At 43.1% G+C, this 17,557-nt stretch overlaps 1 protein-coding gene across 1 annotated transcript; it reads right to left on the bottom strand.

Annotated features, from left to right (window-relative positions):
• Positions 1–1,767: 1,767 nt before the first annotated feature.
• Positions 1,768–16,427, bottom strand: DACT2 (dishevelled binding antagonist of beta catenin 2). The gene is made up of 4 exons (XM_065402182.1): positions 16,194–16,427; positions 10,337–10,469; positions 7,913–8,200; positions 1,768–3,566 (listed from the first exon to the last, which is right to left on the bottom strand). The coding sequence occupies exons 1-4, from the start codon at positions 16,425–16,427 to the stop codon at positions 1,768–1,770; spliced, it is 2,454 nt and encodes an 817-aa protein (XP_065258254.1).
• Between the last annotated feature and the right edge of the window lie 1,130 nt (positions 16,428–17,557).

The following is a 17,557-nucleotide window of genomic DNA, read 5'->3' on the forward strand; positions in this document are numbered from 1 at the left end:
TGTAACTTTTCCAATGTTCTCCAGAATCAAAGCTTTTATGAAAAATGTACCTCTGGTGCTGAAGAAAGCCATCATGCCATAAATCATCTTGTTTGTTCTGTAGCCAGACACACTGACACAATATAACACCAAGTGTGAAGCGTGAAATTCCCCCATTTGTCTTACTGGAGTGTAAACATCAAAGCCTAGCTTTGACTACCAAAAATTGCTTACATTTTTACACCACTTTGTCTAAAATAGAAACACACAGTTCTAGTCACAGAAACATTTAATGTCAGCCTACAGTTTAAATATGTTCATTTTTAAATGCGAAGTACAATTGGCTTCATCTTTAACTGGTAAATTCACATGTCAATATGTAAGTTTCTTTTACTCTCCCTTGTTAAAAAGTGAAATCACACTGGTTCCACTTGGTAGGCATTGCAGACCTCAGAGTAGCTGCTTGGAAAGACTTGTCTCCTGCAGCCCATAGAATGGGAGTGCACTCAAAACCAGGAAGGTTTTCTGTATATGTCTCGATTTTGTTTAAAATTTATTTTAATATATTATCAACATTAACCCTTGAGTGCAAGTCCTTTTTTTTTCTAAGTAGTTAACTCATTCCATCAGCATATAGTGGACTACAGGCCCAAGGATTCTTAAACTACAGATCCAAAAGGGTTAGTGATAAAGGTCAACCAAACTCTAGCAACCCTTGACTGAGAAACACCCTGTCTGGAAAAACAGACACACAAAATCATAGTGAAACCATGGACCTTTCTTTGTTTTCCTTTGGTACCGCTGGCAAGCATTGGCCCTTTAGAACCTTTGCATTTCAGATCAGCTGCTAATAAAACTGAATTGCTTTCTTTCAGGAAGCCAGACAGTAACAGTTTTCTGGAGTATATTAAATAGCATTTATTGAGTCTGCAACCGCAGGGGCAGAGTTATTGTGCTCTCAGCCCCAGCTATTTGCACACTAGGATATGGAGCATTCGTAACATTCTTTCGCCCATTCAAAAAACACATGAATAAATGAAATAACATAAAAAGGGGGTTTTAAACCTTATTTTTTGCCCTCAATTTTGTAAACAGAAACAGAATCAAAATCTTGTTCTTATTCACAAATACATCCCCTCTTCTCAAACTTTAATTATTTCTATTGAAGAAGGGGCCCGGCCTCCTAGTGACCAGGGCTGGTGTGGGAATGGTCCATCCTAATGTGGAGGAAACCAAGGAGAGCTCTCTAGTTCTCTACCAGATGGGCACAGGAAAAGATGGGTGGCTAATAGGAGGAGTGCATAGGTGTCTCACTGGGAGAAGACTCACATCTCAGGTTGTGGAGAGATCCTTAGTGTATGGAAGCTTCAGTATCTTCAGTTGGGGAAGAGCTGCCCTTCTTGGGAGGCCTTTGTATCTCAAACTGGGGAAGCTCTGTGGGTGCACGTGGGCAACAGACACTAAAAGCCTTCCCCAGAAAATCTTATGGACGAGGCTGTTTGGGCTTGCCATCTCGTTTTTAACTGCAGTGACCTCTGAAGTATAGGAAGAAAAGGCATCACGCTATATACACAAATACATATTTACAGACTACATGGCAAAAGAGGAAATTAGATACAGGGTCAAATATATGTCCATTAGCAAATGAAAAGGTCCCTTATGTGGATCTGGAGGTTGTTCAGAGTTCCTTTAAAACTGTCCTTTTCTTTGAGCATAAGTCCTTTTGTTTTGTAAATGAGCCAGAGCCAGCATGATATCTCACTGGGATAAACAGATGCTTGCTCTCACTTAAACCATGGTCATAACCTTTAGACTAGCAGGTTGGAATCTCCTAATCTTCTTCTTCAGTGCCTTTGAAGCTTTGATGCGACAGATTTTGGGCATGGGGGGAAGAGGCTTGGAAGAGGCCTGGACAGCTGCTGGCTGCCTGACAGAAGCTTCGGGCCAGACCAACTCGCTTTCATCGGCATCATCATAGTCAAGAGTGAGGCTGCTGCTATTGCTGCTGCCCTCTGAATCACTTTCACTGGACTCGCTGTCCCCAAAGCAGTTGGTTGTGTAATCACTGACCTCGCCTTCGCTGGTCTCTGCAATGGTGGAGTGGAAAAGGGAAGCACATTCAGCGGAGTATTCAGAATGGTCTGACTCGCTTTTGGCATATGTTCCATGGCGGTGATGCTTCGAACGTGCCCTCATGCTTACAGTACGCAGGACCCCATCTCTCCTTACTGGCTGTCTTGGTGGCCCTAGGCCAAAGCCACTAGAGAGGCTGGCAAGGTGAGCCTTTGCTGAGATCTCCACAGTGGACTGCCATTTACGCTGTTTTTTCTTGGTGGCTGTGTCTATGTAAGCCGTTTCAAGAGAATACAGTGCATTAGCAGATGCCCGGTAAAGTTCAGGCCTGGATGGTGCTGGGGGGATTCGGAATTGCACGGGGAATAGGCTGGACTCTGAACAAGACCTGCCAGTAACCTCTCCAGCGTATGTAGATCTCCTGACAAGGCTCTTTCCTCCGTGCTGTTTTTGAGGCAAATTCCACTCAACAGGCAGCCTGGCAGCTCCATGGGGTCCCCTTGACTTTTCTGCACAAAGGGTCTGCTTCCCAGGCCTTAGCACCTTCTCACTGTTCCTTCTCTTAACCTTCACAGACTTCATTTTGGAGCTGGCAAACCTCACTCTGACTTGATGGGATTCTGCAGGGACAAACTGGGCGTGAACAAATTCACTCTGAGTCACTGGCTCATCACCCCCCGCATTAGCCAGCTTGAGGGTGCTGCACCTTCTGTTAGGCTTTCTGGGAAGGATAGCTTTAGTGTTCAAGATACCTGGACTAGAGACCTCGTAGCATATCTGTGAGCAGGAGGAACTGTGCTCCAGGCCTCTCCCCACTGCTTCTGCCAGAGGAGAGCCTCTGGCTGTTGACTTGGCAGGGTAACAACTATTTACAGCTGATGACTCTGGGTCAGGCAGGGTGGATGGCTGCTCTACATTCACACAGTGAACAGTCCCCTGCTGCTTGGCACATTCCCCTTCAGGCACCTCCCTCTGCAGTTTCCCTTCAGCTTTGTTACCTTCCAGAGAGCTCCCTTGTTTTTCCAGCTGGCTGCTGCTGCTGCTGCTAATTTTCACTCCACCAGTGCTGGGGGTTATAATGAGTCTCTGGGGCACTGTGGATGGCTGGCTCTTTGTTGAAACCCTCTCACTGGCATCTGCATGATTGTTCCCTCTGCATCTTGTCAGCTGCAGCAGTTTGTTGATATAACCCCCTGGCCTGGCCTCAATGACTGGCCTAGTCCTAATCAAGCTAGGACCTGTGACACTAGGCATGGGTTTACTGGGGGAAGAGTGGTTGTCTGTTTCCAATGGTACCCCCACCAGAGAAAAAAGTGGGCTTTGTAAAGCCACAGCATGAAGAGGGCTTGGGTAAGGATACACATCATTGCCGCTCTTGGAGACCAAGTCATTTTGGTATTTTGGGTCCACACTCTGGAACTGGAATTCCACTCCATGACAAAGGGGGGGCACGGATTTGGGGTCTGTCATTTTCTGAAATCCAGTGTCTTCTGGTAGACATCTTTCCAGGTCACCTGGATATCGAATGGAAATAAATCAAAGAGTTATATCACAGGTAATTTCTTCTATTGCCACACCTTATATTTCAAGGAGATATTTCAGAGACTATTTCATATCCTTTGTCATTAATGAGTATTTTAGTGTAATCATGACAAAAATAAGTTTTAATACCCCAAGAACTCTGCATTTCTTTGTATTATTTTCTTGTTGAGACCATAAAAGTATGAGGAAAACATGCTTTAGAAACACACCCATGTAAAAACAATGAATGGTAAATGCAAAAGGGCAGATTCTCATTTCAGTTACACCAGTGTAAATCCTGAGTAACACGGCTGCTTTCAGTGGGTTTACACTCGTATATAATGATCAGAATCTGGACCAATGATTTTAAAAGCAAATGACTGAACACATGTCTTACTTGAGGTTTAAACTGTGGTCACTTAAGAGAAATTAATGCTTGTGCCATTAAAATGTTTTAAAACTACACAGCTCAAAAGGCACTAAAAAAAAAAAATAAAAAGATTATCTCCCAAGAGAGATGTAAAAAGAATCCGAGTACCAGGAAGTCTAAAGTCAAATGTCATATAAAAAAATCCAGTGAAGTCTAGCAGAATTTGTTAATTCTTTCCTCTCAGGACCAGCTAGAGACTCTCTCAGGGTTAGGCTTCCCATGGCAACTGAGGAAATAAATTCTTGAAATTCCCAGGAGGTAAACAGTTAATATTATTGGTTCTAATGGTTAACTTTGAATTCAAACTCCCCTCCCCATACTGGTTCATGTGTCTTTTGAAATCTACAGTCCTGAACCAACTGCTTTAACCGGACTTAATGGAGCTAAAGTCAAAGTGTCTCTTAATCCCTTCAGAGCTGGCAACTACTGCTGTGTTCTTTTACATTTTGCCTCAGTGAGACACTGCAGTGAGCACTAACACTTTAACTACACTGGAAAGCCATTTAGATGCATTTTGCATTTTACAGGCTCACTCCTCCTCCCCCAGAATCCAATGAAACCTCTTAATTGGATCTTTCCCCTTCATTTGATAACAAAGTTGCAGAGGGTTGCCTTTCTGAAGTGAGTCACCCGCTGCATTCGCTGTTCTTGGAGTCTTTGATTCTAGCAGGCAACACTTAAGAGACTTTATTAAATGGGAAGAAAATTGAAAAATTCTTTTGCAGGTAGGTGTGTGTGTTTTAAAAAGACATTTGGAGGAATAGACTAAGAATTATCTTCACCCCAAAAGAGAAATAGACAATGGTTTAGATCCTCCACTGTGTCTGATGCCTTGTCTAAATGCAGAGTTAATACATGGCCAGCTGGGGAGTGAATATACACCATAGTAACTGGCTGTATGGACCCTTCTGCTCCACTAGTGCACTTTGACCTACCTGCTGTTTCAGCAGTAGGTCAAAGCGCACTACACAACTTTTAGTGTGTGGTAGCAGGTTACACATGGCAACTTATTGCATGGCATGCTAGAGTGTGGTAGATTTATACCCCAGCTTGCCTTGCACTAATTCTCTGTATAGACAAGTTCTTAGACATGTTCCCTTGAAACTGGAGTTTCTAGGAAGAAGTTTAGTCCCCATCATAACTTGAAGTAACTTTAGGGCTGATGTAAGTTACACCTGGCTGCTGACAGCCCCATAGTCCCCTTTTCTTCCGAGAACATCCCGAGCTAGGGGCTGGGAAAATAGGTCTTGTAGAGTAACTAACAGCTCTACACCACTCAGGAATTCCCCTTGCACACAGGGATTCCATAGGGAGCCAGATAAATTCCCTGTTTCACTGCTTTGTGCTGCAGAGCAAACCCAAGAATCAGGAGAAATAAGCTTCAGAAAAGCTAAGTAAATTATGTTAACTTTTTCTGTACTACTAGAAGACGACGTGGGGAGACTTACAAATTTCGAACTGTCTGCAGTTCATGCACTGGGGCATTTGCACTGGGACATTTGCACCCTTGTTAATTCAACAATCAGGATGAAGTCTTAAATATCTATCTACACACACACACATCATGAAATTCCTTAGATTGAAGAACTCATTCACAGGGTGTAACATTGGTAGCTTTTTGTCTGGCTTTTAGTTGTGTGTTGCTGGATACAAAAGAAAGAGGGTTGTTCTGGCATCTACCTCTGTCTTCTGCATCCAGCACAGAACAAATTAGTCTGTTCCCCACATCCCATTCAAAAAAAGGCAAAGGGACTGGAGTTTAAAATTCTAACCCACATTCTAGCTTAGATAATGTTAGGAATATTTCTTTATGTGAGGACTCATGTACAGTTCTATTCTATTTGTCTAAAATGAGTCAAGAGAAAGTTTCACAGGGCTGATTTAGTCCTATTACAAACATGGTATCAGCCCCACAACAAATTTACTGACCCACTCTTTACCAGGATGAAAATAAAAAACTGTACAAAAATTCAAACAGGAGTAATGGAGCACATTTTCCAGGAGATCACCATCACTACCCCCTCGAGGGGTCAACCATATGCTCTAGAGCAGTGGTTCTCCACTCTTTTTTGGCTCAGGACCCATTTGTAAACCTTGATGGTCTGTTGTGACCCAAAGACCTCCCAAAATGCCTCCAGACCTAATCCTGCCTCCCCGGGAAGCATGACAGAAGGACAGCTGGGCCAAACCTGAATGGTAATATGACCAGGTTGTAAAGCCCAGAGTGGGGAGCCAAGCCCAGCCAGCCCCGCAACACTTGGACACATACTAGCAAGCCAATTTTGAGTCGCAACCCATGGGTTGAGAAACCCTACTCTAGGGCAGTGATTCTCAGCCTGTGGGGTGGAACTGAGTAAGGAGTTGCAAGAGGCTGATCATTGGCTCACAGCAAAATCACCCCTGCTAGAGAGAGCGAGTGACAAGGTGGTGAGGTCATATCTTTTACTGGACCAACTTATGTTGTCTCTCTAATGTCCTGGAACCAACACGGCTACAAGAACACTGCAAGCAGAATAAAAAGTTCAGCCGGTCTAAAACTGGCAGGCAATAGGGCCCAAAGAGGACAAGCACTGGAGAGGGAAGGAGAAGTTTGCTCTCTTCTCCTGTTGACGCTATTCTGACCCACCGTAGCTATCCCTCACTTCCTTTGCACCCCACGCTCAATATTGCAGAAATTGCCTCTTCAAGATGCTGTGGAGTTGGCTGCCTGCACTCCACAGCCAGGCTATTCATGCAGCTCACAGCATCTGGAAGCTGCACTTCTCCAAAACAGAGCAAATAGCAGGCAGTGGTTGGGAGAGAAGGGATGAGCTATAGCATCCTAGAACACACCATCCCTACCTTCTCCACCTTTCCCACCCAACATCACTCATTCCCTCACCCAGCAGCACCCCCCCCACCCATAGTGGTTATCTGTTGAAAACTCAGGGGTCATGGAAAGAAACTATTAGGGTGGAGAACCACAGATATAGAGGAACAAGGACAGGGCTGGAACCATTAAAATTCTATTTCTGCCTCTAAGGGTCCTTACTATTTTGCTCTTACATAGCAATTTATAAACATTCTTTAGTTAGGTCTTACAAGACCCCTATGTAGGAGGTAAATTATTATTCACCTTTGTTATATCTGGGTAAACAGAAGACTTGCAAGAATCAAGGTTACAAAGTAAGTCAACATCAGACCCAGGATTTCAACTCAAGGCTGGCTCTCAGGCCCCTTCCTATTTCAGTAGACCACACGGAGACCAGGAAAGATCAATTAACCTCTCTGTGTCTGTTATCCTGATCTGTAAATAGTAAAATCTGAATGTAAACAAGGTTTACGCTGTCCATAGCCTTTTCAATGTAAGTAGATAGGTAAATGCGATCATTCTCACTGTACAACAGAATGGGAAAACAGACACCAAAAACTGAAACACTTCCCTGAGACAATCTATGCTCAAGGAGGCAGCTCCTTCTGCTGAGATTTTTGCAATCTTCCTCAATAAATTAACAAATTTTTGCTATTTTCCCCTGGTTGAATTTTCACACACCTCTCTCAGCTCATGCAAGATATTTCACAAAATAGCTGCTATTTTGCTGATTTTGCAAACTCAAATGCTGGCAAATTTAATCAAAACTAATCAAACAAGTGTTACAACAACTTCTCAGGCCTTATATACTGATCTACTTGCAAATATCCTCCTTGTCTGTTATTAGTTAAAGGTGCCTGACTATGCTATAGCTGAGAATTAGGCAGTAAGTAGTTTGATTTTATTTTTATTTTTTTGTTTTTGCTTTTGTGTGTTTTCAAATGCACACTATTGTATTAGCTGCACTATTCATACATCACACCATGATGCTAAATGTAATAAGTGAGACTATCAACGTTCGTCTTCCCTTCACATCGTTCAGTACTGCAACCAATTACCTGTGGAAACTGGCCTTGGTCTGGACCTGGCAGGAGTTCCAGAAATGTCCGTGCTAGCCTTGATTCGACATCCATCACTGACATAGACTCCCTGGTGCTGGAACTTAGTGGTGTGCACAGTGGTTTCATCTGCAGACTTGGGCCGATAATCAAAGACACTGAGCCGTGTTTTGGGCTGCTGACAGCTCGGCAACAGACTGGTGTGGGAGGAGGATATGGACTCACTGTACACAGATGTGCAAGAGTTGGATAGTGAGCAGGAACCACCATCGCTCAGGTCGTAAAAGCCTGTAGAGTTCAAATAAATACAAAAATCTTTCTGGCTTACAGTGAATAAATAGGGCCCTACCAAATTCTTGGCCATGAAAAATGCATCACGGACCATGAAATCTGGTCTTTTGTGTGCTTTTACCCTGTACAGTACAGTACAGATTTCATGGGGGAAAACTAGCGTTTCTCAAATTGGGGGGCCTGACCCAAAAGGGAGTTGCAGGGGGGGTTGCAAACTTATTTTAGGGGGGGTCACGGTTTTGCCACCCATACTTCTGTGCTGCCTTCAGAGCTGGGCAGCTGGAGAGCGATGGCTGTTGGTTGGATGCCCAGCTCTGAAGGCAGTGCCCTGCCAGCAGCAGCGCAGAAGTAAGGGTGGCAATAACATACCATGCCATCCTTATTTCTGCGCTGCTGCTGCTGGTGGCTCTGCCTTCAGAACTGGGCTCCCTGCCAGCAGCCGCCGCTCTCCAGCTGCCCAGCTCTGAAGGCAACACCATCGCCAGCAGCAGTGCAGAAGTAAGGGTAGCAGTATTGCAACCCACCCCCCCTACAATAACCTTGCGACATCCCCGTCCCACCACTCCTTTTTGGGTCAGGGTCCTTACAATTATAACACTGTGAAATTTCAGATTTAAATAGCTGAAATCATGAAATTTACAGTTTTTAAAATCCTATGACCATGACATTGACCAAAATGGACCGTGAATTTGGTAGGGCCCTATGAATAAACAATAAATCCTCTTTGCCATTTGCTACAGTGGTAAATTCATGATCACTGGGTTTTTTGATTGAGATTGGATGTCCTTCTACAAGATGCACTCCAGTTCAACCACAGTTTATGGGGTTTGATCTATTCACTTTGGGCCCTCAACCAGCATAACAAGCGAGCACAGACTTAACTTTAAGCACATGATCATGTTTAACCAGCTTGAAGTTCAAATGAGAGATGAGCCTTTTGATAATCTATTCCTATGTCTTTTTTCCCCCTGAAAATAACAGCATAAACTTTCAAATGCAACTAGTGACTGTGAGTGTCTCAGTTTTTGGCTATCCAACTGAGGCAGCTTAAAAGAGTCTCATTTTCAGAGCGTGGTGCTCAGCACTTTCTGAAAATAAGGCACCTTTGATGGGTCTCAAATTGGGCAGCCAAAAACAGAGGACCCAAAATCCTAACTGTACCTGAAGAGAAGGAAAAGATGGAAAGGTGCCTATTTTCTGCTCAGCTCTCAGACAGCACTACAGAAAAATATTAATTGCAGGCATTTTTAATGTGCACAATTTAAAATATCCCAATATTTTCCATTTCACACAAGAGATATTTATGTTTAATTAATGCACTGAGTTTCATTTAGCAGTTCCATACCTGCAGAAGGGAGGGAGGGGCTGCATCCCTGAGAAGCAGGGACTCTGGAAAGAATTTAGGGGTCATAGTGAACAAGCAACTGAACATGAGCTCCCAGTGTGATGCTATGGCAAAAAGGGCCAATGGGATCCTTGGATGTATAAAGAAATGGATAGGAGTAGAGAGGTTGATTTTACCTCTGTATGGCATTGGAGTGACTGGTACTGGAACACTGCATCCAGACCTGGTGGCCACATTTTTAAAAAGGATGTTGAAAAATTGGAGAGGGTTCAGAAAAGAGTCACAAATACAGTTTGAGAGCTGGAGAAAATTCCTTACAGTGAAAAGAGCTCATCAAAAAGATTGAGAGGTGACTTGATTAGAGTATGAGTACCTTGAGAGGGAGAAAATACTAGACTATAATGGGTCTTTAATTTAGCAGAGAAGAGCATAACAAGAACCAGTGGCAGGAAGCTGAAGCCAGACAAATTCAAATTAGAAATCAGATACAAATCATTAGCAGTGAGGGTGACTGACTGCTGGAACAAACCACCAAAGGAAGTGGTAGATTCTCCATCTCTGAATGTCTTCCAGTCAAGACTGGATGCCTTTCTGAAAGATATTCTTTAGCCAAACACAAGTTATTAGGCTCAATACAGGGGGAATCAGGTGAAATTGAATGGCCTGTGCTGTATAGGAAGTCAGACTAGATGACCTAATGGTTCCTTCTGGTTTTAAACTCTATGAGTCTATGAATTCATACAAATTCCACTAGAACCATAATAAATAAATTGTCAAGAGTGCATTACCTGAGCTGGGTCTGCTGTCACTGTCGAGGTATTCGCTAGAGGACTTCCTGACATCCAGCTTCAGTTCACTTATTTGCTGGTCCAGCTGATCCAGGTGACTTTTCAAGCCAACATCCTGTCTCCTTAAACGTGACTATTCACAGGTCATGGAAAGAAGGGGGAAATAAAGAATAGTCATAGTTAGGATCTCAGGGCTATATAGTGAATTTGCCATGTATATTAGCCAAATTATGTACTCCTGAAGCAAAAATATCACTGAAAGTTTTACTCAGCTAAGGACTACAATAATTGGCTAATGTAATGACTCTGAAATCTGACATAAGTATAAAACACTCTGCTTCTCAGAATATCCTGTATTCTGCCTACCTACCCTAAACATTTTCTGTGTACTTTCACACTGAAACAGTTATTCTTCTCTTCCTTTTCTGTAACACACTGGGACGGATCCAACTTACTCTGATGTCAATGGGAAACTTTACACTGACTCCAGTGGGGTTGCATTGGGTTCACTGTGTAATTGTGTTGATATAGAATGGTAACAACATCTCCTACATTCCACCTCAGAAGGGTCTGCTGCATCTTAGGCCATGTCTACACTAATGAGCTTACACCAACACAGATGTAGCAATGCAGCTGCGCCACTGTAAGATTGCTGATGTGGCCACTCTTCCCGTCGACATAATACAACCACCTCCCCGCCGGCGGGGAGACATAGTGCTGTCCACACCAGTGCTTCAGTCGGTGTAACTTATGTCGCTCAGGGGGCTGTTTTGTTCACACCCCGGAGTGACACAAGTTATACCAACAAAAGTGGTAGTATAGACATGGCTTTAGTGGAGGATAAGCGATACGTACAGTCTGTAAGAACACTTTATCCTTCATGATGAATGGACACTATAGAAAGTAAATTTATCTTATTATCACACAGGGCACAGCAAGCATATTTGGTTTGCTTACAAGACCCGAGCTTTGAAGACATTTCTCTATAGTTATATGAGTATAAAACAAAACCAATGAGTTCAGGATCCCAAAACCATGAAGTTGGCTTAAAAATCATGAGATTTAAATATATATATATATATATATATATTTGGGGTTATTTTTATTTGGCTTCTGGTTTTTGAACCTTTAGGTTTCATGTTTTCAGGCTTTTCTCCACAACCATGAGAGCTAAAAACTTAAGCAAACAACAACAACAAAAACTGATGCTGACATTCTGATGTAATTCCAAGGTGCCAGGAGCTGGAGCTTTAATGAGACTCATAATAAAATTGTAAGAGCTGGCAACATTGCTCAAGGGACTGAAAAGCTCTCTCCAGCCTGCTCTGGAATCCTAAAGAACTGGATGAAACTTGTAAGGCACAAGAAGTGTGAGGCCCTTTATTAGTGCCATTAGTGCCATATGTACAAGAAAGCTTAGGCACGAGCCAACAACTGCTTCCTAACAAAACAGGGGGGAGGGGTTTTGTTCTTCCTGTCACAAAAGAAACGTTAAGGTTAGAACTAAATAGTAAAGAACAACTTCTTCTCCATCTCATGATGAATACTTACCTTTTCAACTCTCCTTTAGTTTCTTTTAATTGTTTTGAGGAAACTAAACATGTTGTGCCTCCCTGGGTCCCCCCATTCAGGAAATCTCAAAGTTTTGTTTGGATGGCTGGAATTAATTGCTTAATGATTAATGTTTTGCCAGCCAATCCCTCAGTCTGTGATTTCTGTTTCTGATTAATGGCAGAGAGGCCACAAAGTGTTCAACAAGGCTCTCAGATATTCAGAGATTATTTATTACACCCTTGAGCTTTCGCTTTAACCAATATGCATGAGTTACATCATCCTTGTTAACCCTTTCCCATTGTCCCCCACTACGGGGTTTTCATGTTTTTCTGGGAGACTCCACACTGTTCATTAACTCCTTCTAGGCTTCAAGAGAACAAGTGCTCCTTAAATTATTCAGATAACTCAGACTATTTTTTAAAAAAAGCAGCAAGCAGCACCCTGAACAATAAATCCTAAACTCAAGGTTTCTCAGTTCACAAAATGAATTTTTCATGAAGCAGAATGAAACCATCTATTTGCTTTGAGGTGTGCAGATGTGAAGATATATTCAGATGTGAAGATATATTTACTCTGAGGCGTACAGATGTGAAGAAGTCTACAGTACACTGCTGGCATGAGCAACTGGGACACAATTTTCACAAGCAACTAGTGTTCTTGATGGCCTCAGTTTTTGGGTGCCCAATTTGAGACCCTTAAAGGAGCCTGATTCTCAGAAGGCAGGTGGGCACACCAAACTGAGGCACTGAAAATCACTAGTCACCTTTGAAAAATCTTGGCCAATCATTTAGGGCCCAGTATTGCAGCTTTGAAGTGATGGAGGCTTTACTGTTGACTTCTGTGGTTATACGTTTAGGCTCTGACAGTACGCATTACTTCATCTGATTTCTGGTACACATCAATTTTTTTTTTAAAGTTTCCCTCTCTCTCCCATATAAAACCAGAGAGATAATGACAATCTGAAGTGTATAGAATCTGTCAAGACCCAAGAGATTGGAATGTCTTTTCTCTTGACATTTCAGCATAAACCTACATGACCCTTCACCACATTTTCATAATCTGATAATTCATTTGGAACTAGACGATGCAAAATAATTGCACTCAATTGACTTCATTTTATAAATAATATTATTTGGGGAAACATTTGAGAAATAGTGGGTGATATTGCCTTGAATTTCTGCCCATTCACATACCTAAAGAACCTCAGAATGACTTATTTTTACTAAGTTTGAGTACCTTCTTTCCTCTTCCTTCTACCCAACGCTACCAAAATGTCATCTCAGGAAACTAGATTAGCTTTCTTAATAGTCAGTGCAACTAGGTAGTGCCACTCAATGTTGCTTCCCTTCACCATCTCTGCAATGAGAGTTTCATCCTATCTCCACTGTTACAATTACTGGGGATGGAGAGGAGGGATCCAATTGCAAACCTGACATGGTTTGCTCTTGCTATGAAGAAGACACCCAACTGTGTCCCTGAACAAGGCTACAACCCTGCTAAAGTCCAAAGGCTGTAGTGCAGTTCAGGAATATGCTTAAAGCTTGGTTTCACCTACACTGCAAGACCAACCCATGTTTAACCATTCCTATCTTGTATCTGAGTCTTCCAACTTAAGAGCTGCTTAGGGGAGGGGAAGAACTTTTCACCTATGTTGTGTTTGCCAATCTGGGACCTGGAAATCTAGACTCCACCATAGATTAATTAGAAGTGGTGTGTCGCTTACTCAACACATGGCACAATCCAATTTCTGTGAAAAACCTAACTCTATATAGCCTTTCTTGTGCCTTTTGGCATCATCCCCCAGGAAAAAGTATCTCTACTTATTTCCCATGACTGCAGTGACACCTCCTGGTGAAAGCAGTCCTTTTCCAAGGGTGAACTAGGACAATACATTTCTCATGATTCCTGCAGCTATATCTGCTTTTTATTTCAAAACTAGAATTTTATGGTCTAGTTTGCCTCACCCTGTTGAAAGCATAATTAATAGCCAGACAAGTCCTGATAAAACTAATCTCCCACTTTCATGTCTTATTTGGAAAATATATAAACAAATGTGTAATTACAGCACAACACCTTGTGTCAAACACCAATGGATCAGTTTGGTCAGAGGTCACTAAGTGTTTATATTAACTCAGTGGGCTTGAGCAGGCAATAAATGTTTTAAATCATCTTTTATTTTTTGTTAAAAACATAAAGTGCAGTCATTAGTTAAAATTATCAATGACAGGTAATCAAGTGGTTGGCAGTACACTTGTGCTGCAATTTTGACTTTAATCAAGATATGCTTGCTGCTGTGTTTTCACAAGTGGTGCTTAGGTTCCCTGAAGGTTAAAGCCAATTTTCACTCTAGATTCTGTCTGATAAAACTGCCTACACTTAATGAATATCCTTTCTGTTTTCACACCTGATTGATAACTGATGACCAAGTCTAACACCAATATGGGGAGGGAGAGAGCTCTGAATTAACTTTGAGCTTACTGATGTGTGTAATTGCCAGTACTAGAGAGATTAAAGCCTCTAGCCTTTGATTGTATTCTTTCTTATGAAACTAGTTTCAGTCCTAATTTAGATTTTTTTTCCTTCCACAAAAATGTACAAGTGTTAAATGCAAGGCTGATGTCAAACAAATTCAATTATTTCCCTCTTTTGATCAGGCAATCCATTCCAGAACAAAGTATTTAAGGGATACAAGCCAGAAGTTTTCCTGATCCTTCCTCCTCCCTTACTCCCCCACATATATACATTAGAAAAAGTTTGATCTTCAGCTCTAAATGGTTACTTTTAAATAAGATGAGTGCTGACAAGTCTGATATGTATACTACTTAAATCAAGTTAATCATCAGCTTTATTCCTCGTTCTATTAAAAAACAGTTCAGGTTAGAGCATTCAGCATTTTGTCTGGCACATGACATGTACTTTAGTCTGATGAAAATGCACTCAGTAAAAACTGTAACCAAATCTTATTAAATAAAAAAAAAACTTAAAATAGTGTCTGTAGTCATGAATTCTGAAACTGAATGTACCAGTGCCCATATATTATGACTGGCATGTAGGAAGGCTGTCAGTGCTGATTAATACTGCCTGTCGTGTAGTTTTAGTGATGTCTTCGCAAAATTATTTCCCTCAAAAGACATAGCTACATTTTCTACCTGACACTTAAAGATGCTTGTGCAGTGCTTCTAAATAATTAAGCACAGATTTCCTTCAAATGCATATTCAGACATGTAAAAGAGCCTACGTCTATCAAGTGGTCAATCACTGCTCTAAACAAAGCTCCCACTCTCCGAAAACAAGACTTTTAGAGCCGATTTCCAGTTTTGTTAATTCTCCCCTATTACAAGTTGACGTCTGTAGATTTGTGTACTTAGGTACTACTCTATTTAAATAATAAACATATAAAACAAACAAAATTACATACCACATGGAATAAGATGGGAATTGGTATGTTGTGTAGACAAAGTGTCTTTGACATACTTAGCCAAAACATACATTTTATGTGCAAAAGAACTGTGATTCAATGCCAAACTACAGAAATAGGCTGTAAATCATTTGGCAGGAATGAATAGCTGCAGCCACTATTTTTATTTCAAGCAGGCTAAATTACAGTAAATCAAAAATTATTTATAATATTTTTATAATCAATAAAAGGTAAAACAGACGTTAATTTCAGGCACAAATACCAGTGTCTTGGAAATCACTCATCCTTCATTCCTACCATTTTGCCCCAGATAATCATTTTCACACTGGACAATCCACTCACACTTTTTTATAATTAACTTGAAATGTCCAAATGTGTGGAGTAACAAAATACAAAACTTGCTCAAATCATCTGATACAGACAGGAAATGTTACTTTAAAAACCCCCAGGAGCATCATGATGTGAAGGGGGGGAAATCATTTTTCTGTTGCATTGCACAGTGGCAAAGATTTTTCTCTCACATCACACGTTAGGATAGAGTTATGAATGGAACAAGTTAAAAGACAGCAGCGAGTGAATCCACAAATGTGCGCTTGTGCATGAGCGCGTGTTTCTACCGCTGTGTGGACTAAATACTGTACAGACACAGCCTGTTTACTGAGCCAGTCTGTGTTTCAGTTTGTTCTCATCGTCGGAGTTCTAACCTACCCTCTATAGGTGGGTATGATAGATGGAGAGAAATAGTTACACACACACGCTTAGCCTGCACTCTGCCCCCCGACACAAAACACACGCTCGGCGTCTCCGATGATTAACACCGTATTCTAGAGAAAACATCTGGCCGAACAGCTGGGCGGTTCGCTGCCGTGGCGCCTCAGCCCTTACCAGTTGTTCCTTCAAGGCAGTCAGCGTGGCCTCCAGCCTGTGCTCCTTGCTACGCGCCTGGTCCCCTCGGGCTGCCGGCTGCTGCTGCATGGCCAGGGCTCCGCTCACCAGCGCCCGCTGCTTCTCCCGCAGCACCTGGAGCTCCTGGAGGCCGGCCAAGGCCGCGTGCAGCCTCTCCCCGACCCTGCAGCGATCCCAGCCGCCCGGCCGGTGCTGCTGGCTCTCCCCCAGCATCTTTAGAGGCTGGCACCCGCCCGGGCCATGGCAATGGGCTAGCAGCGAGGGGGGCGGGCTGCTCTGGGGCTGGGCCGGAGCTGCTCGCCCTCTCCCGGCTGCTGGCACTGGAGCAGAGGGAGTGCTGCGGAGCCACTGCGGCTCCTGCGGTTTTGGGGGGAAGGGGCGGGAGGCAGAGGGGAGGGCTGTGCCTATGGTCTGCGCCCTGGGGCCACCTATCTGCGTGGACAGAGGTGGATCGTCCTCCTTTCCCTCCTCCCCCGCCCCTTCCGCAACTTCCCTCCCCTTGCCAGGAGGCGGCTGGTGGGACTGGGTGGTGCGGGTGACTGACTGATGAGCCTTCTTTGGGCAAGGGCAAATCCAGCCCCCGAGGTTACGTCTTGCTCTGCCCTCCCCGACCCTGGGGAAACGGACCCCAGCAAGAGAGGGAGAACTTCTCTGCGCCGTCTTGTGGCCCACGCGTCCCCACGCGTGGAGGCTGCATAAATCCGGCAGCAAAGTGATTACAGAAGGCTTCGTGCAGCCTTAATCCCAAGGAGTTTTAGTTCAAAATACAGTAAAAGCCTGGAATGTGGGGCGGGGGGAGGTGCAGGAAGGGCTGAGGCTCAGCTGTTTTACATTACACAGCGAGCAGCTTTCTGGATATACACGTTTTCTTACCTCCTTACCAGGGGCCAAATTCTCCACTGATTGCTGGGTCAACCCGTCTGAAGTCAGAGGGCCAAAATTCTGATCTCACTTACACCACTGTAAATCTGCCAGTAACTCCACTAAAACCAATGGTATTATCCTGGATTTACACCAGTGTGAGGTCGGAATTTGGTCCATTGAGGTTTCACACAGTGTAAAGTTAGTTATATCCATCTGTACAATTTCATATACAAACTACACATTTTGTAACTTCATCTCTCTCTCTCTTTCTGACTCTCACCCACAATCTGCTGCCCTCTCCCATCCCTCAGATGGAGATTAGGCAACACTCTAAAACTGCACTCAAAGTTGCAATAACAGTGCTTGCTCCATGGTCACCCAGATAGGGTGCCAGAGACTTATGTGCAAGCAGCTGATGTGGCTGGCTTGCATGTCTCACCCCAGAAAAGGTCATATGGAGGGTTTGAGGGTATGTGGTA

Source organism: Emys orbicularis, chromosome 3 (assembly GCF_028017835.1).
Source record: "Emys orbicularis isolate rEmyOrb1 chromosome 3, rEmyOrb1.hap1, whole genome shotgun sequence".
Classification (NCBI taxonomy): domain Eukaryota; kingdom Metazoa; phylum Chordata; order Testudines; family Emydidae; genus Emys; species Emys orbicularis.